The 27,651-nt window shown below is 38.1% G+C and overlaps 1 protein-coding gene across 4 annotated transcripts in view; it reads left to right on the top strand.

Moving 5' to 3' along the window:
• Positions 1–27,651, top strand: part of DLGAP4 (DLG associated protein 4) — a 392,903-nt gene that overhangs the window by 317,152 nt on the left and 48,100 nt on the right. For 2 of the 4 annotated variants that reach the window (XM_039323717.1, XM_039323716.1), the window contains one exon: positions 1,889–2,135. In XM_039323717.1, coding sequence (XP_039179651.1) covers positions 1,889–2,135 — 247 coding nt within the window. Of the gene's footprint in view, positions 1–1,888; positions 2,136–20,967; positions 21,075–21,129; positions 21,513–27,651 lie in introns of those variants that run through there. The other 2 variants (XM_039323720.1, XM_039323719.1) reach the window with 2 other exon arrangements.

Genomic DNA, 27,651 nt, shown 5'->3' on the forward strand with positions numbered 1-27,651 from the left:
TGTAGTTCTTCTCAATATTCACATTTTTTCTAAATTTCTGTTTAAAAATGCATATATTTGAAAGATTATGTGGAAGAATTCATAGAAGAACGTATTCAACAAGAAAAATTCATTAAAAATTGTGCATATGAGTTGGAAGATGCTGATCCGTTTTCATGCAGACTTTAAGAAAATTCTGTGGGATAGAATCAATTTATGCTTGAAAAAAAATTAAAATTTACCAAAAGTGAAATGTGGATTTATTCCTTATATTATATAAAGTTTTGACATTTCCTGGTTTCTTCTCAGCTCACTTTTCATTGAAAGCGCTTTTCCCTTTTTGCCTTTCAATGAAACTCCAGCAAAATCTTTTCATAGCATAGATTGATGTGACTAAAAATCAATACCTTTGAATGACAACTTGTGAAGTGTGAGATAGAAATGAAGTTATCAGGAGGCCAGGAAAGAAAAAAGAAAGGTGGCAAGGAAGGTTAAAAGAACAACCATAATGCTTCAGTTTACTATTACTACAGCACTGGAAATCAATGCTAAGTCTGAATGACAAATATCATACTCAAATAGCCCATCTCTCAGAGAGAGAATTACAGTTGAAAAGAATGTGAGGTAAAGACCATCTAGAATACGATGGGAAATATTAGCTCTAGCTTGAAGTAGCACAACAAATAATTTGAAAAAAGTCTATAAAATGTTGAACATTGAGAAATTAAAAATACATGCTTTAGAAAAATAGATAGAATGTATTATTTCTAAGTATAGACATGATCCAGGATTAGAGGATTTGGATTTTCTCACTAGAGATTATAGAGGAAAGCTTAAGGGTTTTACATTTCCGGTAAAAATCTCTTTTTTCCATGTCATTGCCTTGACAAGTTAACGTTCTCAGTTATGAACATTCCATGGGCCCATGTAATGAAAATCTCAAATCATTTTATAATAGCTGTGAGCTAATTTCAAACATCCCTTCTTGTTGGTGAGCCATCAAGCTATATTCCATCCAAATGATCTATACAGTGATCCAATGCATGGTTTTGAATTTCCTTAATTTGTTGCTTCCTTAATGATATCTATGGAGATTCTCAGTCATTCAGTTAATGGTTATCCCAAAGGTGCTATTTCATGAGGCAATTCGATTTTCTTTTTTCTCTTTGAAGATGTTTCACTTCTCATCCAAGAAGCTTCTTCAGCTCAGAGCAGAAGAAGCTTCTTGGATGAGAAGTGAAACATCTTCAAAGAGAAAAAAGGAAGTCCAGTTGCCTTGTGAAAAAGCACCTTTGGGATGCCTTAATGATAATACAAAACCAAGCATCTTCCATGTCACAATAATATAAAATGTAGCTTTCTGGATCACAAGTTGTTCAGCCCTACCAGAAAACAAAGAAATCTTGCTTTGCACCAAAAAAACCCGTTGTCTTCAATTAGGACTTGAATAGGTAATTTGCAACTAATGTACTCCATACAGGGCCTGTACAAACTCTTTTTGTAGATTTTGGAGCTCTGTAAGGTTCAGAAGCAAATCACTGAACTAGGAAGAGGGTATTTCTCTGACTTTTCAGTTGAAAACAAAATAAAATAGAAAGACATTGGTGTGTTAAACCTCAGATAGGCTTAATACTGCTAGAAAATTGAGGGAAAGTATCAATCTCCTTCAACAGGACAAGATTCTCAAATCCCTGGATTGCTGTCATTAGAGATATCATTATGCTACAGCCTTGTCCATTGTAACCTTTTGATGCCCAAATTAATAAATAATAAAAAAACAAGGCACCCCTTGGCAAAGAAAAGTTGACATGAAATAAATATAAGAGACATATTTACAGTAAGGAGAGCTTATGAAATATAGAGAACGGGTGATACTTTTGATGAAGAATGACCAGCTGTGTCCTTGCAGGCGACAGAAGAAGAGCTGAATGATCAATATGAAGGTATGTGTGAATCGACTTACAGTGAAGCAGAATCAGCTGCTGTGGAAGTATTGGACCTGCCTCTTCCCAGCTACTTCCGTTCCCGGAGCCACAGCTACCTCCGAGCTATCCAGGCAGGTTGCTCCCAAGAAGAGGACACAGTCTCTGTTCAGTCCCTCTCACCACCCCCAGCCAGCACCATCAGTGGCAGCCAAACACTTCCCAACAACAACAGTAAGTCAAGATTTTTTTTCTTTCTTTCTTTCTTTCTTTCTTTCTTTCTTTATTTATTTATTTATTTATTTATTTATTTATTTCTCTGTTCTTGGAGTATACAAAGCTAAGAAATTTATTTGGCATGTCTTAGGAAGTGTTTGATGAGCCTGGAAAGAGAATTTTGAAAAGAACTTAACAGAAATTTGTAGGGAAATGTAGCCCAGAACAGATTGAGACAGAATAATAAACTGATTTTCCAGAATTAAAATTTCTTTAAGAGTTCACTCTTATTTTTATCTATTAAGTCATGGCTTTTCAATGCAGCCTTTCCCAACATAGTGCCATCCAACTCTGTCACAACTACAATTTCTAGAATTCCCATTGGCCACACTGGCCAGGAATTCTGAACTTTGCCATCCAGCACTTCTGGAAATCATTGGATTAAGGATGCTGCCACAAAAAAAAAATATTCAAAATTGCTTAAAAGTATTCTTCCATCTCTCTTGTATACTGTGTGTGTGTGTGTGTGTGTGTGTGTGTGTGTGTGTGTGTGTGTGTGCACGCACATACGCACATTTGTGTGAGAGAGTTTTTGTGTGTGTGTGTGTGAGAGAGAGAGAGAGAGAGAGAGACAGACAGACAGACAGACAGACAGACAGACAGACAGACAGAGCAGTGCAAGGGATGATGTGACTCATATAACTTTTATCCAGACAAAACAAAATATTTTTGGTGGGAGTAAGTGCCACTGAACATAGTAATAAGTTATAAATCAACTAGCCTTAGGGCAGCAATCCTAAACATATGTATTAGATTATTTTAGACTGGATTACAAATTCTCTTGCCTTCAGTGAAAAGTTTAACATACAAATTTGTTCAATAATAATAATGCCAGTAACTCTCCCATTAACATTAGTGGAACTAGCACTTCATGTTGGCAGTGTCACATCTGCTCTTTTCTTCCAAATTGCTTAAACTATAATAATTACAAGCACATGGTTTTGCAACTGTGATCTCAGATATTAACTCTGCCTTATAGCTATAATAGATCACTGTAAATTACATTTACCTAAATCTTGCTGAATGAAGCAGAAGATGGTAAAGTTGATTCTGGACCATAAACAATCTGGCAAGAAAAGCTGAACTCTCCCTTTGAGTTCTGCCATGTAGCCACTTCTTATGGAGACCTGAACTGTGTTGCTTATCCTACAGGATGATCTCACCCAGCAATTTTTGAAAGTAATCTAACTGCAGTGGAAAACTAAAGGCAAGGCAATCAGCCAATAGATCATCCTTCCAATCACCAGGAAAGTTTGGGAACAGGGTGGAAGCAAAGATTTACTTCTAGTTATGAACTGGAAGAACCACTCCCCCTCCTAAAAAAGAATACCCTTGTTTCTCTGGGGGACCTCTTTGCAAAGCACTCTGACTTCTTGACATTGCTTCATGGAAACTGTATGTTAGCTCTGACAGAGAACTGAAGTTTAATAATGTACAGCAGATTCATTTCATGTTAGAGTCCTGACTTACCACTCACCTTGCAATAGCCTCTCTGCTCATGTCTCTGTTTTTCTCTTACTGGACTCAGGTCCAATATTCTGAGCTGGGTTAAAAAAAAATAGCACTGGGAGAGAGACTGCAGGACCATAGAAGGGGGGTGAGCGAAAGTTTAGTTTCTTTTCTATACATATATTCAGAGATTGTAGCACAAATGATACATTGGTTTAACACTATGTTCTTGAGAGCTCAATTATTATTATTCTACCAGCAAGTCTCGAATTTCTGGCCCTTTGTACACCAGGTGAGCTTTTTCAGTGACAAACCAGGCAGATGCCATCCAAACCAAGATACTGACCAAGCAACACTCCTGTTGGAGGGCTGATGTTATGTAATGTTTGGCATGTGTGTGGTAATATTTAAAGGAATTCTATGAACAAATAAGTGAAGAAGAGCAATACTTGGTTGGGTTATTTCTGTTTGGATATTAAAGAGAGAAGGTCTAATCTGGAAAATTTGAGCATGTGAGTTATGTGCAGAAAGTTCTGGTGTGTGTACATGTCTTTCCATTCCCTTGCCTCAGTGAACAACAGTTTTCCCTTCTGAATAAGAATGGCTACTCAGTTTCAAGGACAAAGGAAACAGGTCCACCTCATCCATACATTGAATTATGTTGTGAACAGAGAAATTGGGTGAACGGTGTTTCTGAATTTCTCTGGGGAAAAAAGAATCTCTCAGGGACAGTTGCAACCCTTAGTGGTGATAGCAACATTGCTCATGAACAAGCTCAATGGGAGGTCTTCTCTCATTATGTTTTCCTTGGAATTTCTTTGAAGTATAGACATTAGGAGGGAAGACTGCAGGCTGCTTAAAAAAAATGACAGCATAGTGATAGCCAGGACATCAAGCATACTCTTTGGCTAGGCAAAATTAAGTAAGTGTAAGAATATAACATTATATGATGATGATGATGATGATGATGATGATGATAATAATAATAATAATAATAATAATAATAATAATAATAATAATAATAATAATAATAATAATAATAATAGTAATAATAATAATAAAGTTGGAAGGGACCTTGGAGGTCATCAAGTCCAACCCCCTGCTCTGGCAGGAAACCCTATACCATTTTGGACAAATGGCTGTCCAGTTTCTTCTTAAAAACTTCCAGTGTTGGAGCATTCACCACTTCTGGAGGCAGGTTGTTCCACTGGTTAATTGTTCTAACTGTCAGGAAGTTTCTCCTTAGTTCTCGGTTGCTTCTCTCCTTGATTAGTTTCCATCCGTTGCTTCTTGTCCTGCCTTCAGGCGCTTTGGAAAATAGCTTGACTCCCTCTTTTTTGTGGCAGCCCCTGAGATATTGGAACACTGCTATCATGTCACCTCTCATCCTTTTCTTCATTAAACTAGACATATCCAATTCCATCAGCCTTTCCTTATATGTTTTAACCTCCAGTCCCCTAATCATCTTTGTTGCTCTTCTCTGTACTCTTTCTAGAGTCTCAACATCTTTTTTACATCGTGGTGACCAAAACTGGATGCAGTATTCCAAGTGTGGCCTTACCAAGGCATTGTAGAGTGGTATTAATACTTTGCGTGATCTTGATTCTATCTCTCTGTTAATGCAGCCTAGTACTGTCTTGGCTTTTTTGGCAGCTGCTGCACACTGCTGGCTCATATTTAGGTGATTGTCCACTAGGACTTCAAGATCCCTCTCACAGTTACTACTATTGAGCAACGTACCCCCTATACTATACCTATACATTTGGTTTTTCTTGCCTAAATGTAGAACCTTACTTTTTTCACCATTGAATTTCATTTTGTTAGATAGCGCCCAGTGTTCAAGTCTGTCCAGATCCTCCTGTATCCTAAGCCTGTCTTCTGGAGTGATTGTCTTCTCTTTTTTAAAGTAGTTCTAAAGTATAATCCTTTTCATCAAAATGAATAACTGATGAAATTCTCTTCCATCAAACTGAGTGAGAATTGGAAGTTTTTAAAAAATCTGCAGAGGACTTTCTTTACTAAACACTAAAAGAAAGGGTCTTGCTAAATGGCAACTATTTGTTTATTTTTGTTCTTTGGTTATTTGGTATCCAGAGCCCATCAGCAGCGGTACTTTACATTATTTTCATAATTTATATCCACAAGAACTATGTTCCTGAGTGTCAGGTTTACAATAATATGGGGCAGTAGACTAGTTAATAATGATAGGTTCTTTGAAAATCCTATTCCCATTTGTTGATAACAAAATCTTGTCATGTGGCTCAGCTAGCTATGAACAGGGACAGTAAGTATCCTTAAAACATCTGCCTGAGCACAGTGCACTGCCAAGTCCCCTTTAACTCATTACTAAAGATTTTCCCCAGCAGATGGGTGGGACCACACCCACAGCAATTACTTTTCTGTTGACTTCATTGATTACAGCAGCCCCAAGTCATTTGAAGTGTTTATCTCAAGATCCTATTCCAGATATGGAAAGAGATAGCCTCCCATAATTTGTGGTATACATGAATCAATTCCACTATTACAGCCAAGAAAGTTGTCATGATAGGACAGCACTATGGTGCAGAACTCCAGAAACCCAATGAGAATAATTCACAGAAGGATTCCAGAGGCTTATCCTCTTGAAAAAAATGAAGTGATGTATTATGCAGTACAACACCCTTTGAACTGTAAGTATAAGATTACTGAATTGCACCATTGAGAGGCAAAAGGATGAAATATGATTAAGACATATCAGGAGGATAGAACACAGCTGTTGGTGATCATGATTAAATTTTGACTAAGGCCTGGGATAGGAACTCCTTATAACAGGAGTGTCAAACTGCCAGCCCGTGGGCCTGATGCATCATGCCAAAACCGCACCCACCTCAGCTCTGGCAATGGGAAAAAAGTTGTAATACAACTTAGAGAAGATACAAAGTACTTGAAAGTTATCAGAACAGGAATGCCATAATCTGTTCTATCAATCCAGAGTGCAAAACATAATAATCTTAAAATTGCAGAAAAGCATATTATACTTCAGTTAACAGTAAGAGCTGCTCAACAGTAGAAATAATTACCTAGAGAATTTGAATCCTCAAAGGGTGAATTCCAGCCAGGAAAAGCTGATTATCATCCTAACTGAGCCCAAATATCAGAACATTTCCCATGGCACATTTAAAGTTAGTGTGTTGGCTTTGCTAGCAAATAAATCTATTTGCTTGTATGGTTCTGGAAGCATTGAAATAGTTATGTTTTTATTGACTGTATGCTTTTATAGAGGCTGTACAATGAGTTAATTTTCCCTCTTTTATCACTTCTTCATAGTGTACAGATAATGGTTATGTTTCTTTCTTTGGGGTGGGTATTCCAACTGATACAATTCACAAAGTACCTAAATTTTGTGTGCCAGCCTATAGAGACCACTAGGGGACTGTTGTGCCTTTGCTAGTTATTTCTAAATGAGCTATATACCTACAATTGTAACTCATGCATTTATGTATTAGTAATTGTGTTGCTGGTCCTGGATTATAATAAATCCAAAGGAGATGGTAGGTTCCCCTTGAACAGAGATGTTCAAACAGAAGTTGAACATCAGCCAACATTTCTTAAAGAAGACTATTCCTGTTGATCTGAATTACTGAAAATCTGTTTAGAAAAATGAGTATTTTAGGATTATAGGTTCTGGAAAATAAAGCAAAAGGAGCAAGTAACAACTAGCTGAATAGGATTGTTTGGATGGAAAATGGTTAGTTTGTTTTAAGAAATCCAAAGCTGTGTCTGAAAAGGTTGGCTTTATACTCTCCAAAACTTAATGGTAGCACTTGTTCATGCTAAAAGATGGGAATAGCACAATTTTAAAACAGATTGATGGGATGCTTCATTCAATGTGTATCTGTGCAAAAGAAGTGCTACAGTTAAACATTGCTCTTACTGAGATCTCTCACTTTCTTACTTTTTATCTTATAAATAGTATACCTCAGCGGTCCCCAGCCTTTTTGGTACCAGGCACTGGTTTCATGGAATTTTTCTATAGGGGGGTGATTTCACTTGCTCACCTGCTGCTCACCTCCAGCTGTGCAGCCCAGTTCCTAACAGGCCACAGACTGGTACCCATCTGTGGTCCGGGGATTGGAGACCCTTAGTATACCTCATATATGATAGGAATCAAAATGTGTGTGCATGCATATGCATTACAGAATTTACTAAGCAAATAAATATATATGAACATTAACTCAAGTATCTTCACTAGAAATGTAAAAAATCTACCCATCTTTAGTCATGCTTATAAACAGGGTCTCTAACATGGCATCCACAAATGCCAATAATTGACACTTTTTATGATAAAAGCCCCCTCTGACTTTTATCATAAAAAGAAAACAATCTTGCATGCAGTAAAACAACAGATCAGCCTCCAAAATCCCATTCATATCAAGGAATTACTCTATTTTAATTCATAGCTATAGTCCATTGACTTCTTTCTAAGTGTAACTTCCTGCCAAAAAAAAGACAATGGAGTGAAATAGAAAAAATAGCAGAAGGCTTTCTTGAATCTCTGCCTTTAATAAAGAAAGCTAGCCTTCTCTTGCCTGAGTTTCTTTATTCAGATGGGAGTGTTGTTGGGGGGGGGGGGTTTCCAAAGAAAGCAAAAGAATGTAATTAGGCTGGGTGGCAAAAGAAACATCAGGACAAGTCAGTTTCCCCCGAAATTTCCAGAAACATGGCAAAGTACCATGCAGTGCACAGGTCAGACGCTAGTATATGAAGAGTTGGAATCCCACCGAGGCCCATTGCTAAATATATCATCCAGCAATGACCTCTCATTTCATTCTGTGATACCAATACCATTTAAGACTGTCTTCTTTTTGACCTAGAGTCAGTCTATAGAAAAGGTTTTGTCTGGAAATAGGCAGGAGATAATGCAGTTTGTGTCCTGTAGTTTATAGTTATATGAACATCTATATATAATGCATGATTGTTGCTATTAATTAACTTCTGGAACTTTTGCAAAAAAACCAGAAGGAGACAGAGTAAGAATAATACGTCTATTGTCATATACAAAAAAAGAAGAGCTACAGTTACATGTAAGAGCATGCAGTAAATACCACCTCTGCTATTTTATTACACAACACAAAATTTCATCTACTGTACATCCCTGTTGGTGAACTGAGGTAAACTGTGATTAGCTAGAGATATTTTAGCCTGACTATAAATCAGTAAGTTTGGTCTCTGGGTGGATTTTCTATATAATAAAACTTGAACAGCCTTGTATTTTTGCATCATTTGTTCTGTTTTCCTGTTTGATGTATTTGGAAGAAATTGAACTGGACTATTTAACATACAAATGTAACAGCACTGAACCACAGAATCCTTCAGCAAAACAACTCATTATAGAGCAGATGAATTGTGCACATAAAGGCTGGCAAACATTTATAGCAGCCCACATTTCACCCTCCAAACACACAGGAGTTGCTAACAGGTAATAATCTTATGATAGATCTATTCAGTTTATACAACCATGGCAGCCTGAAAATTACATCATCTCAGTCTGTGGCTATCATTTTTACAGTTCATTCATACAGGAACTACCATAAAGCATGATTATGATGTGCTATCAAATGTACTTCAAGTCAAAAACAGGATTGGTGCCACCCATACAATCCACAACCACAATCCACCCATACAATACACAAGTGTGTAGTTGGGTGCATCAGGGCTGTTCTGGGCCCAATGCTCTTCAACATCTTCATCAACGATTTGGACGAGGGGATAGATGGGGAACTCATCAAATTTGCAAATGACACCAAGCTGGCAGGAATAGCCAACACTTCAGAAGATAGGCTTAAGATACAGAAGGATCTTGACAGACTTGAATATTGGGCGCTATCTAACAAAATGAAATTCAATGGTGAAAAAAGTAAGGTTCTACATGTAGGCAAGAAAAACAAATGCACAGGTATAGTATAGGTGGTACCTTGCTCAATAGTAGCAACTGTGAGAGGGATCTTGAAGTCCAAGTGGACAATCACTTAAATATGAGCCAGCAGTGTGCTACAGCTGCCAAAAAAAGCCAACATAGTGCTAGGCTGCATTAACAGAGGCATAGAATCAAGATCACATGTAGTGTTAATACCACTTTACAATGTCTTGGTAAGGCCACACTTGGAATACTGCATCCAGTTTTGGTCACCACAATGTAAAAAAGATGTTGAGACTCTAGAAAAAGTACAGAGAAGAGCAACAAAGATAATCAGGGGATTGGAGGCTAAAACATATAAGGAATGGTTGCTGGAATTGGGTATGTCTAGTTTAATGAAGAGAAAGATGAGGGGTGACATGGTAGCAGTGTTCCAATCTCAAGGGCTGCCACAAAGAAGAGGGAGTCAAGCTATTCTCCAAAGCACCTGAAGGCAGGATAAGAAGTAACAGATAGAAACTAACCAAAGAGATAAGCAACTTAGAATTAAGGAGAAATTTTCTGAGTTACAACAATTAATCAATGGAACAACCTGCCTCCAGAAGCTGTGAATGCTCCAACCCCAGACATTTTTAAGAAGAGATTGGATAGCCATTTGTCTGAAATGGTATAGGCATAGGGTTTCCTGCCTGAGCAGGGGGTTGGACTAGATGACCTCCAAGGTCCCTTCCAACTTTATTATTATTATTAACCCCCCTCCCATGGTTGTTTGGTGGATGATAGCTCCAATAGTTTAATATGACACTATGTTGACAAATTCTTATTTGGAAATTTTCAGATTGAGGGTTGCTATTGTTTCTGAAGAGAAGTTTATGAAATTACACAGATGCTGTGTATTTTTGTTAGTTTTGTTATTTTTAACTTTGATTGTCTTTTACTGTTTTTATTGTTTTAATTGTAATTGCCCAGAGACATATATGTGAGATGGGCAGCTAATAATTAAATTAGTAAATAAATCAACAGAAAATTCTCCCATCTTTGTGTTATCTATCATATTTGTGTAATAATTATCCCTCAAACCCTTGATCCAGATTGAACAGGACAACATTCAGAACAGATCATGTGGCATTCTACCCAATATTATTCTCCAAGCCAATGTGGAGCAATTTGTGAATATTGACATGATTCCATCTAGTACAGTGGTGGCGAACCTATAGCACAGATGCCAGAGGCAGCACTCAGAGCCCTCTCTGTGGTCATGCACGCTGTCGCCCCAGTCCTAGGCCTTCAGCTGGGTTTTATAAAAAATTTTCACTTTAGGCCTCCACCGCCGTGTGCAAAAAAAAAAAAAGGTTCAATCAGTCAATTTCAACTTCTCGCAGGAAAAAAAAAGATCTTGCAAAGTTGGAATTGATTGATTGAACTTTTTAGTCCCACCCAGTCTGCCATTACCACCGCAGCCATGCCCAGCCAATGGGCCACACCCACCTGACACTCGACGATGCATAAGTGGGTTTTGGGTCTCTAAAAGGTTTGCCATCACTGATCTAGCAAATTTCATTAATTTGCCTATAGTTTACAATTTTATTAATGAGAATATCATAAGTGTCTTTAAAAATGCTGGAAGCCAAGAGACACTTATCTCTGCAGGAATCTTCTTAAAGTTAGCCTGGCATAATTCTTTGTGACAAGTTCATGCTGGCTCTTGTTAATTATGGCCTTTCTATCTATATGCTTTTAAACATGTTGCTTAATTATCTGTATAAAGACCTTTCCCAGTATAGATGTCAATTCCTTCTGGTTTTGAAGGAATAGGATAAGATAGACACTAACAAACTGGAGAGAGTTCAGAGGAACATAGTAGTGGAACTGGAAAACAGGTTCTGTGAGGAACTGCTAAAGGAATCAAGAAGATTGTGATTCTTCTGGCCCTGAACACTGATTTCATCTGAATCTTAATTCATGTACTTGTGAGTCCTTTAATCCATTCAGTTAAGGATCCTTTTCATCTAGAGTTGCAGCTCCTTCCTTTCATCAACTTCACAACAATGGCAGCTAAGGTCTTGTTTTTCTTCTGGGAGAAGAGATAAAATATAAGTTAAGATTCTTCTGAACCTATACTAATTCAACTACTTGCAACAGACCTGAACATATCTTTTTCTTTCTGAATAATAATAATAACAACAACAACGTGTGGCACCCCTGGCCTGCATTTCACTGTCAGAGGCCTTCCAGAAAAGCCTCTGTAGCTGAGAACCAAGCTACAGATTCAATTTCCTGAAGGTCTCTGATGGCAAAATGGAGGCCAGGGGCGATGTGTGCAAGTGGCGGTGAGCAGCCATAGAAGCAGTGGGCTGACTGGAGAGGGCTGTCGGTGCTGCTGCCGCAAGGTGAGACCATGGAGAAGACACCCCCTGAAAATAAGACCTGGTGCCTCTTTTGAGGCAAAAAAAATAAGATCGGGTCTTATTTTGGGGAAAACACAGTATCACCCCAGTCTGCCTAAGACCATGATAAGGACATTTATTTTTTAAGATTGAAGACCCATCCAGACTTCCCTCTGTGCCTGCAGACTCCAAGGTGACCACCACCCTGCCTTGACTACATTGCTACCACCAACCAAACTAAAATTGACTTTTTGAAAATAAATGACTTAAAGCCAAATGGAGAAATATTCTTGCCCCATAAGGAGACACTTTCATTCCCAAAGGTCTGGGTGAATAATGTTTAGTTTGTCCTTCATTTCTGTTTGTGTGTTAGTCCCACGAACCTTGACAGAAGCATAGGTGACAAAATTCTTTCTAAAAAGTTCTGCCTCTAATTTTAATCCTAATCAGTTTTTACCATCAAAATTGTCTTATCAAATATCACTTCCATTTCCTAGTATTTCATCTCAAGGTCTTTTAGTGTACTCACTTAATGTGTTACCACCAGAAGCTTGTCTCTATCATTGAGTTTAACTGTCTATCCGTATTGACAACCTATTGACTTCCAATACATATTATGATGTCCCCATCTTAATTCAGAATTATATTCAAATTATTCTAATACATATATTAAAATATGCAAGGAGCCACCATACATGGTCAGGAAACTATCCAAAATTCAAAGTGCCAGCCTGAATTATAAAAGTTACAAAAGGCAAGCATCATTTTTTCAAATACACATACAGTATACCCAATGAAGGAAAATATTTGTAGCTCAGGGTTGAAATGAGGGGTCCTTGGTGCTCTCTGAAGTTGCTTGTTTTCTTGCAGACTTTTCATTACCCTAACTAGATAACATCATTGGTGCTGGTAAGGAATGCTGTTTGCTGTCAGTTTATATTATGGTGTCTTGCCTGTCTGTGTGGGTGGAGGCAGTCTTAGCGATTCTTTGGTTGGGCTGTTTACTAATGGCTCTTTGGCAGTTTCTTGATTGAGGTACTGCTTGATTGTTGGTCTGAAATTGACCTTGGAGCTAATCTATGCTGATCTGAGTACTGATTACTGGTGGAGAGGTGCTAAAGTCTTTTTCTCTTTTGGGCGAATTGATTTTCTTTTGCATAATATATAGACATTGTTATTGTCTATGTGTGTCTATTCATGGCTGATTTGTCAGCCAGGCTTCTAGAAATACCCTGACATTTTTGGATTTGACCTGGTCTAGGACTGTCACATTTTCCATATTGAAACTATGGTTAAATCTGTCTATATATTGTGAAATTAAAGAATAGTCATGCCTTTTGATTGCCAGGTCGTGTTCATGGATGCCTTCTTCCGATCTTCTTCTGCCTGTTTGTCCATAGTGGTTGTTGTAGTTCTTACATTGTATGTTGTAGATGACTCCTGTTTTTTCTTCTTCTGGGGTTGCTGGGTCTTTGGGTTTGCTTAGGATGTTTTGAAGGGCTTTAGTTTGCTTGTGTGCGACGCTGATACAAGATATCATATGACGCCAATATTAAAAGATATACATTGGTCGCTAATTGCTTTCTAGGCACACTTTAAAATTGTTAATTAAGGGTTTGCAAAATATTTCAAATTCAAACATCCTGAATTTGAAACACCCAGTGTCAAGTTTGAACGTAACATAACACTATCTTTTGAACATAAAATAGCTGTTTTAAGTGCAAAATAGGTTATCTGGTCATTTGGAAGGATTTCAAGCTGGAATTATTTGTTTATGGATTTGATTTATATTACTGCCCATCTCACATAAGTGACTCTGAACAGTTTACAGTAAAATAAGTAAAATAATAAAAAACATTTTAAAAAGCAGCTGAGTTTCATAAATAAGTCAATACAGTCAAGAGACTTTTCAGGGCCTTGCAAAAGACCAGTAGGTCAGAGCTAAGTTAATGGCATAATGAGGTTCCACAGGCAGGACATTAAGGAAGAAAAGGTCCTCTTCCTGGACCCTAACAGCTGATTCGCCCAGAGCATGCCTCTCCAGCCAGACCAGGTGGGATGGGTAGAAACATTTGGGGAGATATGGTCCCCAAAATAACTGAATCCCAGGCTATGAAGAGCTTTAAAAGTAATTACTAGCACCTTGAATTGCACCAGGAAGCACACTAGAAGCCAATGCAATTCATAAAGCAGTGATGTCACATGCACCAAACAAATTACACAATTAATTGCCCATGCTACCACAGTTTGCACCAGCTGAAGCTTCCAAATGGTCTTCAAGGGCAGTCCCATGTAGAGCACATTGCAATAATCCGATCTGGAGGTCACAAGGATATGAGTGCCAATGACCACAGTAGTTTTGTTTCAAGCAAAATCTCTTCAAACTAGATAGATTTTAAATTTTTATTAACTGTTTTTTTAGGTTCATTGGTTTGTGGTTAATTATTTTATTCAAAATTATTTATATTTCTTTATAAACCATTCTGGGCTCCTTCATTATGATGATCATGATGATTCTACTATACATGCAATTACATTGAAAAGACATAAAATACCAATTATAAATTTAGGCAGATGGTGTCATCTAAAAAAAAATCTTGCAGCAGTGGACTAAATATCAAAAACATTAATCTTGCTTCCAAACAGAACTATAAAAATATGTTCATGACTCATTTATTTAAAAAAAAGTCCTCAACTGCATCATAGAAACCTACCTATTTTAAAACCAGAATATTGACTAATCATGTAGAGTATAAATATGAAGACATATTTGTCTTCATCTCAATGGACCATGTAGCAATTAATTACTATGTATTTGTAGGGCTGGGCAAAGCATTCATAAGAGGCACTATTTAAAGAAAGTTGCCACAAGCAAGTTGTCTCTTCTGAGTGATAAAGCAGCTGTTCACTCTGGAAAGCTCAGTGTGGTTGATTCAAAAATTTTCCCCAGTTGTTTCCACATACAGTACATCAATTGGGTAGTCTCAGATGTGGGTAGTCTCAGATGTATTTGTGCATGTGCATTCATGCACAAACAACATGGAAACCTGTGTGAAATCAACTGCTTTTAAATGCTTTGCAAAATCCAATACTTTTATTTGTTACAGATCCTGAGTTGCTTTAAATGTCTTTATGGTTGTGACTGTTTTATTAGCAAATTACTACTGTTTTATGACTTTATTTTGTATATTGATTTGGGATTTCCTCTGAAATAGATGTGCTTGAAATGAAATTCTAGAATAGAAATACTTGGACATTTCTAAATCCTATTGCAGAATAAACCTCAGAGATTTAAGGTTGCTTACCAGAACAGACCAGAACCATAGAAATAAAGGCACATAGGTTTGTGTGTTTGACTACTTTGTTTTCCTTGGAGACATAAAAAAAAATGCTGGGGTTGTTCATATGTTTCTTTGGTGGTATGAAGGAGCATCAAGAAAATTAGAATATAGCTCCTTTCAAGTCTCTAGTTTGGAATTCTAGGAGAGATTTTCTGTGTCAGATTTGCCCTCTGAAGTTGAAACTCTTTAAATTAAGGAGAACTCTACTGAACTCTGTGGCTTCCACACTGTTGTCCCAGTGACACAGTATTTCTCTCTAAATAAAAGCATGAAATCAATAAAATCCAACAGAACGTATAATTATATGCTTTATTTGAAACCCTCTGGCGCATTCAGATTATTAAAAGCTGAAAGGTCATTAACCGCATTTCTGCTAAAAAAAAAATCCCTCTTGCATTTCCTTGTTCCACTATATTGTTTTACAATATGTTCTGGAATTTTATAATTATTTTATAATTATGCTCTTTTTTAATGTGAAAAATACATAGCAAATACTTTCCCTTTTTCTATATTAATTAACTTTTTGCTTTCTAGTTAGGCATGGTACACAATGCAAATCTGAATAAAATGCTCAGATTTGGGTTGCAACACATACAGAAAATTGGAAAGAACATCTAATTTCAAAACAGTTTCTTCAAAATACTTTGCAAAAGACATTAGTCCCACTGTAGAAGCCTCTTATGAACAATATTATTTGTTAGACTTATATCCCTCCTGAATAATGTTCCTTCCCAAACCATCTAAGGTAGTTTAGGTCAGGGCTTGTCAACCTTTTCACAGATTGTACCACTTTTAGGACATGACAATATTTGAGTACCACTAGTGCTTAGCAAGGTATCAAAAACTTGATGACTAAAAAAGGGGGGGATTTGGGGTTTTACTGATTAGATTCATTTGTTGTTATAGAACTGGCTAGTTTATAATATTATGGAAAAGTAAAAAGCCGAGGTTCAATGTTAATGCTTCCTTCTACTGCAACAGAGGAAGTCTGTTCTTTTTTCCTTCTCCCCCTCACTTTTCCCCCTTTTTCCTCCCCACTGTGTCCTACTATTTGCTTTTATATTTTTGTATTTTATTCTATAATCTAATAAAATATTACAAACTATAGGAAAAAAGTAAAAAAAAGTACCAGCTTTAATTTCTTCAGTGGCTGTTCCTTTGCTGAATCACTTTCCCTTTGCACTGACAAATGTATGATGAATTTATCCATGTTTATTAACATGTACCACTACCAGCTAGCTCAGGGGTCTTCAGACTTGGCACTTTTAAGACATGTGGACTTCAACTCCAGAATTCCTCAACCATCATGGCTGGTTAAGGAATTCTGGGAGTTGAGATCCACAGGTTTAAAGTTGTAGACCCTGAGCTTGCTGGTCAGCCCTTCTTCCTTTCTCCCTTCTGAGCTCTTTCCACAGTGTAGTAAGAATGCACACCCCAATTCCTTCCCTGTACCCTTAAAAACACAGGAATCAAGTACAAAGCAAGAAAGACTCACAAAATAAAGAAACACATAAACTCCATTTTTTTTCTTTAAGCTGCTTCAGGTGTGTCACATGTCACAATGTTGCACCTGTGACTGAAAGGCTCCAACAATTGTGGAAAAACTTTAGCTTTAAATTAAGCCTGTTTACCTTCAAATAAAACTTTCTAAAAGCCATAGATAGACTCAATTAAAGGGGGTAAAACTAATTACATTTGTTTAAAGGGATTAAGCCTTTCCCTGTTGTCTTTTTTTTCCGTTCCGCCCAAACCACCTCGTTTTATAGCCTCTCCTCCCCTTCCTTTTTCTTCAGTTCACCGCAAGCTCCGAACTGCTTCCAAAAGTGCCAATCAGCTAGAGCTGTGTTTCTCAACCTTAACAATTTTAAGGCATGTGGACTTCAACTCCCAGAATTCCACAGCCAGCATTGCTGGCTGTGGAATTCTGTGAGTTGAAGTCCACATGCCTTAAAATTGTCAAGGTTGAGAAACACTGAGCTAGAGCAATCAGCTGGAGCCCTGTCAGCTCCTGGGGCTTCTGCCAAGGTCAGACAGTCCTGCAGCTGCCTCTCCCTCAGGCTTGGGTCACTTCGGCTCATTCCCCTCCCCTGCTATACTTCTAGGACAGTCGTGTACCATGTGCCACATGGCAAAGTACCACAGGTGGTATGTGTACCACTGGTTGAAAAGCCCTGGTTTAGGTTAATAAAATAACTGGTCCAACTCACTCAATAAATGAGGATGGATTTGAACCTGGGTTTCCTTGATTTTAGTTCAAAGCACATTGGCTCTCCAGCAGGAATATTAGTTCCTTTTCCCATTTATTAGAGCTATCTTTTATCTCCCCACCCTTGAGGAACTCTTGTTTTCAACTGTTATGAATATTGAGAAAAGACAGAAAACATGGATACAGAATCTAACATAACTAAAGCTTGGTTTCCTAATCTATGAAGTAGGGGAAGTGCAGACAGGTTCAGGGGAGTTGTGAGGAAACTTTTAGATACATTGTTGCAATAAATCAATTTTCCCAAAGTTTCACTATATTGTTTTCATTGTTTGTGTTCATTTTGGTACCTGGATTTTTAAGGGTAATGTGTACTTTAAAATTATATTACAGGGAGGCATGATAGAAAAATGTTGAGGAGTATTAAAAATTGATTTTTTTTTAGAACTGGATGAAATAATTATATCACAGATTCCATTTGGGAAGTCAGTTCATTTGGGGGAAAGGCATTCCTGTAGATATGCCAAAGGCTATTAAATAATTGGAGTGATTCAGAGACATCTGAATTGATTCAACTATTAATCTGTATCAAAATCCCACTTCAGAAAGTGAATTTGATTCAGAAATTCAATCAAATTATTTTTTATTCAAATATAAAAACTATTTTTTTCCACAGTCCTAATCTAAGCTCTGAACAAAACACTGTTAGGTGGTATAAGCATTAGTATGACCAGGGCACCCTTTAAGTCTGTTTTCCCAAGTTTGAAGTCAGAGTTTGGTATCATAGCAGCTTTTCGAAATAAATATTAGTAATAGGCATAAGCTTTCATGAACTACAGCTCACTTCATCTGATGCATAAACTGTAGGATTTAAAGAGACCTGGTGGTGCAGTGGTTAGAATGCACTATTGCAGACTAACTCTGCCCACATCCAGAGTTTGATCCTGATGGGCTCAAAATTGACTCAGCCTTCTATCCTTCTGAGGTCAGTAAAATGAGGACCCAGATTATTAGGGGCAATATGCTGATGTTGTAAACCACTGAGAGAGACTACGGGGCAGTGTATAAGTCTAAGTCCTATTGCTATGGCCTGAGACTGATGTATGTGATTTAGTAGTCCTTCCCTCAATTCTGTTGTTAAATTTTCTTCAGCCTAAAACAGCTATTTTAAAATCTGTAACGGAGTGTCCTGGGAAATCCTCATTTACTTTGTTCTTGCTTTGAATTCTGACATCAAACTTAATTCTTTTGCTTAAAGTCTCACCTGTTTGTCCTACATAGAATCTGGAGAGACATCAGTGACAAATGATGGTATATATAACAACAAAGGGAGAGTGTAAAATTCTGGAGCCTGTAATGATATTATCGGTATTAATGAGATGCAAAGGAAACATTTGGACTTGTTGCAGGATCTGGCTCGCATGTAACCATCATTGATGCATTATTTGTTGCTTATGAAAACCTGTTTCAGGTTGGGTGGTTGTCTGCGTGCAAGTATGGATCTGTCACTCAGTAAGGGTGTTTCCAGAAAAGCAAGTCTTGGAACTATCAGTCAAAAGGCACTGTGTTTTTCCTTCTCTACTTAACAATAAAGAGGAAGAAAAGAAAAAGAAGTACCAAGAGGAGTTTATAAATAAAAAACAATATTGCCTGGGTTTCCCATAAAAATCTTTGAATAAAGCAGAGTGATTACACAATAACATACTCAGTCTGAAAATACCTAACCTTAACCCTATGTTTCAAGAGAATTCTGTTCATTTAAATAAGGAAATGGGATGCTGCAAAGCAAAGCCCCAGTTTTACCTTTATGTCTAAAAACGCTCCTAGGTCAAACATTGGTCCTTTTAAGGCAACTGCAAATGAGGGCTTTGCTCAGAAAGGGGAAAATAAATCAGCATTCGGAGTCATTGCTGTCAACCAGATGCATGTGGGAAGCTTGGGATGATTGTCTCCTGCTATTTAGCAACAGCTGCTGTTTGAGGGATGCACCCTATGATTCAGAAGGCAAGAATCATTAGGACTCTGTAGCCTCATTACTCATGGATTTGTCTAGTGGTATCTGATATGGTCAAGGAATTCAGGAATCAAAGAGACATTTTCATTATTTATACTATCATTTCTTCACAGGCTGAGAGAACTGAATTCAAAGCACCTGAAGGCAGAACAAGAAGTAACTGTTAAATTGCTTGTTAAAGAGAGATCCAACCTAGTACATAAGGAAACATTTTCTGACAGTGAGAACAGTTAATCAATGGAATAGTTTGCCTCCTGGAGTTGTGGGTGCTACATCACTGGAGGTTTCAAAAATAGATGGGACTACCATTTGATTGGGATGGTATAAGGTATCTCCTGGAGCAGGGAATTGGACTAGAAGAGGGATCTTCCAGTCCTATGATTCTTACCTTTTATGTTCTACTTCAAAACCTGATAAAAATTCCCAAGTGAAATATCGGGTGGGGGGGGGGGAAGAGAGAGATTCCACTCTACTCTTGAGTGTCAAAATCCCATTTGAAGTGTTTTGGGGCTGCTGTGAGAGCACCCTCCACCATTTAATGCTTTGGACATAATTTTTGTCATCCCCCAGCTAAACGGAATAGAGCACTCTGGCTGGGGGACTCTGTCTGACAGGAGCACTTTGTCGTCACAACCAAGGCATGGGCGTCTTGAAGGTCGTCTTCTGTTCCAAAGCTGTGTTTCAAGCTAGCCAAATTGAAACAGGATCCAGCGCCAGTCGACATGATTAAGATTTTACTTGTTGATTGACGCCCAAAGAAGAGTTAAGCTGGCAGCATCGCCATATGGATTGTGACCAAGTTGACAAGTGGGTGTCCTAGAGGAGCCCAGGGAGCATTCCTTCGGCGGCTGGCCTTGGGAGCAAATCAAGCCATCCCTACGTTCAAAATGCCCCCCCCCCACACACACACACGCGAACCGCAAGTATTTTAGCATTGCTCCGAACACGCGACTTCCCACCATCGGCACCGCCCTTGCCCTGAGCGAGCGCCCCCTTCCGCGGGGGCGACCACACCTGTTATCCATCTGTCTGCGGGTGGAGCTCTTCTCCCCGCTTCGCGCCGGCCTGGGGGAAAGGGGGACCGGGAAAAAAAACAACTTTGCGGAGTGCGGAGGTTGGCGCGAGCCTTCTTCCCCCGGTACAGCTGCGGACTTGAAGTGTCGCCTTTTTCACGGCAGAGTTGGCTGACCTTTACGCTCCCTCCCTCGGCTTTTTTGAGTAGAGCAGGCAGAGGCAGAAGGGGGAACGGGCTTTGTGAGCATGTGCAGGAATACTAGTTAGAACTGGTTCGGCAGCGCACGCGAAGTCGGAGGAGGCTCGCAGCTGCTGCAGTAACTCGGCCAACCGGCCTGCCTTCTTCCTTTCCTTTGCAACAACCGAGGAAGCTCGGTGCTGCAGAGCGCCCGCCCCCTCGCTTCCATTGGCAGCCATCGAGGGCTGCCGTCGTCGCCCGGCCTCCTTCCCGGCTTCCCATCCCGCTCTGCTTTGGCACGACGCTTCCACGGCCAGCGCCCGCTCTCGTTCTCCCGCTGTCGCCGGGCGCGGCTCAAGGAGGTGGGCGTGGCCAGCCCTGGGCTTTAACAACCCCGATGCTCCTCCCATTGAAAGTACATAACGGGAGCGGATGGGCTGGCTGAGTGAGTGTGAGGGAGGCGGGTGAGTGTACGCTGCCGAAGTCTGTTGTGTACCGCGGCATTTTTCTCTTACTTTGTATCTTTTTTTCAGCACCGGTCAGATCGTCGTTGTCGGCAGCCGTAGCTGCCGCTCCTTGCCCTCGCCACGGTCTGAAGCGCCACGGGGCAGGCCCGTCTCTGCCACCCGCCCCATTCTTCCTTCCTCGACCGGGACCTGTTTGTTGTTTTCTCAATGAGCAGAGTGGAATCCGGCTTTGCTCTTCTTCCGTAGCGCCATTCCTCTTTTTTCCTTCCAGGGCGAAAAAAAGGCCGGTTTCTTTCGTTTCTCTCTCTCTCTACCCCTTTTCTCTTTCTAGTCCCCCATCCTCTTTGTGTCTCCCATGGCTTTGTGTCTGGAACTATTTAAACAATGTGAGTGTACAGAATTTTGTGGGTTTTCCTCCCTTTATGGCATGCAAAAATAAGGATTGGCTACGCAAGCAACTGTGCACTGCTCAAGGTTGTACTTTTAGTTAAATTATATGTATCCTCTTTTTTTTCTTCAATGTTTCCAGCTGTCATTTCAGTGCTTTTTGTGCGTGCGCAGGTATAATACAATACGCTAGCTGTGGCTTTTAAGTACCAAAGAGAATTGCCCATTTCCTGCTGGAAGTCAGTGGCTTTCAGATATAAAGCTTCTGGAAGTGGGTGGGTGGGTGGGTGGGCGGGCGTGGTAGATAACTCGCCTTATGTAGGAAAGGGCTCTTTTCCCGACTGCTTTCCCCCACCTCCTTCCTGCCGATTCCTTTGCACCTTCAGCTAAATCCTGAGCTTGGGCTTCTGGGGGGGGGGGCATATAAGTCCTCCCTTCCTCGGTGCATGGCTCTGTGCTTCAATGAGAATGTTGACTCAGATATATTTAGCCTACTATTGGCATTCCAGATCATGGCAGGATGTGATATCATTTCCCTTTATTTATGCTGTGCCATACTGAGCATCAGTTTTGTGTGCATTTGTCTCTGCTTTGAGTGATGGAAATGACACAGATTGGGAGCTAATCAGCTAGATTTGCCTTGGTAAGGCAACTGCTAGGATTGTGATGAAAGCTGTAAATTTTCAGCACTGGGCTTTCTGTGGGGTTACCTTTAATTTCTCTTGCCCCAAACTGCAAATTTGTACAGTCATGATTATGAAAAATGCCCTCTTGGGGATTATTGCTGAAGGTTGTCAGAAAAGGTGAAAGGTAGTTTTTCCAACTTGCATTTTACTTAAAGCTATGAAATGGGAGAGTAGTATAAGATCATAACTTCTTTTTTTGGTGAACTGAACATGAGTGCATTTGAGATTCTTCTTTAAATATTAATGTGCTAAGTAAATGAAAAGCAACATTAGAGCCTGAAAAAGAAGTTATTGTCTAAGTGCAAAATAATATAGTTCTCTTATCTATTGATGCAGCTTTTGAGCCTTTTGCTTAGTGTCTAAGTGTTGATTAATAAATAACTAGTAGCATTGTATTTATGAGTGTATGGAGATTTATTAAATTGGATGTGAATAAACTATTCACTGCTTACACCCACCAAACTATTATGTTTTTAAATGTTGCTTTCTGCTTCTCGCTTCATTGCCAGATATTATTCTTCATGAATAATTCTCTAAGGAAGTAAATGATCCTTACACAAAGCTGCTTTTTGGCATCTCTATTCAGAATGAGATAAGAATGCCTAAGGCTGTTTATTCATGTATTTCATGAACTGGACTCCACTCACTGAAAACTAGGGCTGTAATACATTTGTTAGATTTTAAAGTGTCACCTATACTTCTGTTGGATTTTTAAAAAATCTCTGATCTTGATTTCCTTCAGTCACTGAGGGAAATCTTATCTTCCAATTAGCCATTTTTAAAAGTTATTTACATCTCAAAGGTTGCTACTAGTTTTTGACAACTACAGCTGAAGAAGTGGTAATGATCTGCTTTGTTTATAAGGAAAATATGTTTGAAGTACTGCCTCTGAACAAATGAGCCTGTAATTGGCCAGAATCCTATGTTGCTTAGCAATTCCTGGGCTATCTTTTCCTCATGAGAAGTTTACTAGAAAGAACAAATTGCTACATGGTGAATGAAATAGGCCTTTAGGGAGTAAAACTATCCTGCAAGGAGTATTTTTAGAATGTGGTTTGAACTAAACAAAAATTCCAGAGAATGAAATTTTGAATGAAAAATACCAAGCAGTGAGCTTGAATTCACAAATAATTCTAAAGAAATGATAGAATTCCAGATAAAATGAATGCATGTCTATGGAAGCTGATAGGGGCATTACAGTTCTAGAAGTCTCTTATATTACAAGTGTGACCAGGCAAAATGTTCCTATGTAATGAAAAATTCCAGTTGGCCAGAGAACATTAACAGAAGGGAGATACCTGATGATCCGTGTTCTCCAGTTCTGTCCCATTTATTCTGTGTTCAATATCTATATCTGAAATTTAAACCAAAAATTATCTTGTTTACTGATTACTTGTTTACCTTGTTTACTGAGAAATGCTGGATTGCAAGCTAAATGCATATCCTTGGGTGAATTTAGACATTCAACTTTTATGTTCTAAACCAGACATGTCAAAGATGTCGTGAGACATATCGAGACTATTTTGCCATTGCCGGCAATGGGGTGGGCGTGGCTCCGGTATGATGAAACCGGCCCTCAGGCCGGCAGTTTGACACCCGTTCTAAACACAGAAATGTTAAATATTAAGTTTCTGAAGTATTGGGATTTTTAAAACAGTTGCCAACGTTCAGATATTTGATAGAAATAATATCCACATTAGTAGAACTGAAATTAAATGTAGTATTTTACTAAATGCAAAATCAAGTAAATTCTAACTTGGTTTAAATTTGATGGTAAATTAACATTCCAAAAGCTGTTCAATATCCCATCAAATTTACCCTCATGCCATTCATAGATCTCCTGGTTTTGCCCTAAATAAAATTGGGAATGACAACACATGTCTATCCAAAAGTTCAGAATATTTGACAGTACTTAACAAATGAAACTTGAGATTCAATACCTGATATTTTTCAGTTGTTTCTAATGGAGGGTGTTTGTGCACTTAAACTAATGATGTATTTCTTATTCTGGCTGGGTTGTGTTTGGTCAACTTAGATTCTTGGAGAAGTGGATATGATTATGCTGTAAATTATATACTATCTTTATAGTTCTCTTGAGAAAGGCATGTAGTAAGGATATTTTTTCCCTCTGAAGATACAGACTATTTCAAGAAAACACAGAGTATATAAATCTATGTCTTTATTAACGTCGGTGTCATTACTGACATGTTTTGGAATGGTAATCCCTGCATTATTAAACTTTTCTTTTAGACATTTAGGTTGGGAGTTATAACTGCTTGATATTTTTTAGAAAGCAACTAGTTGAGAAAGCTAATATAAGACAAATTAGAAGATGGACAAGAATGTAATACCATGTCTTTTGCTGTTTAAAGATAGCTTGGTACTTCTGTATTTCTTTTTACTGAATTTCTTTAAGATGTTTCATGTTTTCCATTCCCTTAAAATGTAAAACTAAAAATTGGTTCTTAGTATGTAAACAAATGCCTCCAGTTTTAGAAGGATCTAGACCTGTGTAAAGTAAATTGTAACTACAACACATGAAGCAGATAGTTCTATGATAAGTGAAGTGACAGGTAACATTTTTCATCTAAATCAGGGATGTCAAACTGCAAGCCAAATGCATCATGGCAAAACAGCATGTGCCTTATTGCCAGCAATGGAAAAAAAGTTGTGATACATTGCGACACATCACGTGACGTTGCGAGTTTGACACCCCTGATCTAAATGATTTTCTGTATTTCCCAACATTCAGCAGACTATATGCAAACATTTATTTTATTTATCATATGGCACAGACTACATGGAAAACATTAATATAAATATATAAAAGGGGCACATAATACTATGATATATGTATGATGGAAATATGTAGTCAATTTTGTAAGGTATGAGGAATTCAAGAAGTTATATATAAATTATAGATTACATTTTGAAATACATTGGTTCATGAGAATGGAATAAGTGTTCTGTATATTAATATCTAGGGGGCGTGATGGGTCAGCAATTAAAGACATCAAGCTTGTCAACTGGAACTGATAGCCTGGGTTTGAGACCCGAGTGCTGTGCAATGGGGTGAGCTCCCATTACTTGCCCCAGCCAGCTCCAGCCTACCTAGCAGTTAGAAAGCATGCAAATGCAAGTAGATAAATAGGTACCACATCGGAGGGAAAGTAACAGCTTTCCATGAGCCTTGGTGTATAGTCTTACTGGCCAGATGACCACCAATTCGTCTTCGGATAACGTGACTCCCTCAGCTAAGAAACTGAGATGAGCATTTCCCACTAGAGTGGAGCATGAGTGGACACGGGAAACTTTCATCTTTTAATATCTAGGCTAGATATTAATAGGGAAAACATGGTATGTTCTCTATCGTATTTGAAAATGGAAAACATGTCTGCCTAAATAATTAAAAAAGATGGCTGTTTGTTTACCAGGGCTTATATTCATTCTCATCTAGCCTTCCTCAACCTTTCTGCCCTAGAGTAACCCTTGAAATAAATTTCCAGTCTTGGGGAACTCCTGCATTTAAAAAAGAGCAAAAAATGTCCCAAACTTTCATAATATGAATCCTTTCTAATATCCACAGCCCCCATTTTACAACGTTTGCAGTAGCAGCAAAATAGAAGGCCAGCAACTGAGCTGTGGCAGTGTAAAAGTTTTGCTACTGCAAGTGTTAGATTATACACAAAGTTCAAAACAGCATTTTTTTTCCCAACTTCTTTTGGTTTTGGTTCAGATATCACCTCGCACTTTTATTACACAGCTTTAGAGAAGCTCCCATCACAATCACAAATATAGTAAGAATAATAATGGGCTACTTTAAAGAACTGTTTTAGGAATACATAAAGTGTATTTGTTCTCTAAAGCATAATGCAAGCATTAGCTTTATTGAAATGATGAATAGACAAATTGTCTTTAGAAAGTCTTAATTTCTTTTTCCTTTGGAGGAGAAAAGTGAACCTGTGCCAAGATCCTGTTGCCCCCTTAGAAGAGTGAGAAAGCTTAACTGTATATCTTGGGCATTGCTGTTTATTGATCTGAATAGTGAAACATAATTAAAAGAGTCTCTCCCAAAGCACTCCAATTTCATAATTCACACACCTGGTAGCATTGTCCTTTTGCCTAAAATGAAACAGAAGGGGAGTCAGTTTCAAGATAAAAAATTGGGGGGGGGTTTCTTATTCAGAGCTCTGTTAATTGTCATTTTAGAATCAGAGTGGAATATTTAACATTGGATCTAATTTTTGCAAAAGAAGTGGTTGAAGTAAACTAATCCAGAATCCAAAGTGATACAACCTGATTTATCACATGATTGAATTTGCCTTTCTGTTGCCAGCAAAATAAAATGCTCTATATGGAACAGAAAGATGAATAAGAAGGGTATAATGGAGATGAGAGGGGAAGATGCTGCTTAGGGAATGATTAAATAAGAGGGGACATAGCTTGTAGCTGCATAACAGGCAGAAAAAGGAACTCAAAGAGGAACTTAGATAATTTAGAATTTAAATATAAAGGAACTGAGGTTGGGGGTTTTGGTTTTTTTTTTTTATGGAAAAGAAGAGTGAACAAAGATAGTTGTCCAATGCACAGATTATTTCATTTGGATTAATTGCATCAAACATTTTCTGCTAGTTTATAAAATGAACTTTCCAGAACTGTTGACAGTTTTGATATTATATAAAATCTCCATCAAACTGAGCTTTCTTCTTGATTTCATGGACACATGCATGTAGCTTTTTTTGATAATGTTACAGAAGTGGTTTGCCATTAACTATAGCTAATAGATGTTCAAGAAAAACATTAAGTATCTTTAATTTCTTTTTGTTTAAGTGAATTCTTAAGTAACATTTATGAATGTGCCAATTAAGAAGACTAGGAATTTTCCCTGATCCATTAATCATGCATTTTAATAAATAATGGGCACATTGTCCCTGAAGAGTGGCATATTTAATGAATTTAGTGTACCTAAATGACAACCTAGAATAGTTTTTATCAGAAGAACAGCGAAATTCTTTAGAGTGATCTGGGATGCAAAGGTTATTTATTTAGTGTATGATGATGGTACAATTAGCCAGGAGACTATAGAAAAAAACAATAGCTATTGTTTAACTTCCAAAATTTATTAATTTGAGGGATACTTGTCACTCAACCAAAGACCGTTTCAGTAGGCTTGTTGCACAGATTCAGGTAGTAAAGCACATGCTAAACACTGGAATTGTGTTCCCATCATTTTGTGATTTTTTTTATACTAATAACAAAAATATAAATCACATTTCAGATACCTTTTTCACTTGCAAACATTTAACAAAATTTAGTGTTACACAAATTTTTGAGCATACGTTATTCTTTGGGGTCTGATTCATCCATAAGTTTAGATGAAACATGGACACAGGTAGAACGTAAGTTTTTATGTTCCCATAAAGCCTGTTTAATGAACAATTTTAAATCTCCT

The sequence above is a fragment of the Crotalus tigris genome, unplaced genomic scaffold, assembly GCF_016545835.1.
Source record: "Crotalus tigris isolate CLP2741 ecotype Arizona unplaced genomic scaffold, ASM1654583v1 scf7180000024281.4978605, whole genome shotgun sequence".
In the NCBI taxonomy this organism is placed as follows: domain Eukaryota; kingdom Metazoa; phylum Chordata; class Lepidosauria; order Squamata; family Viperidae; genus Crotalus; species Crotalus tigris.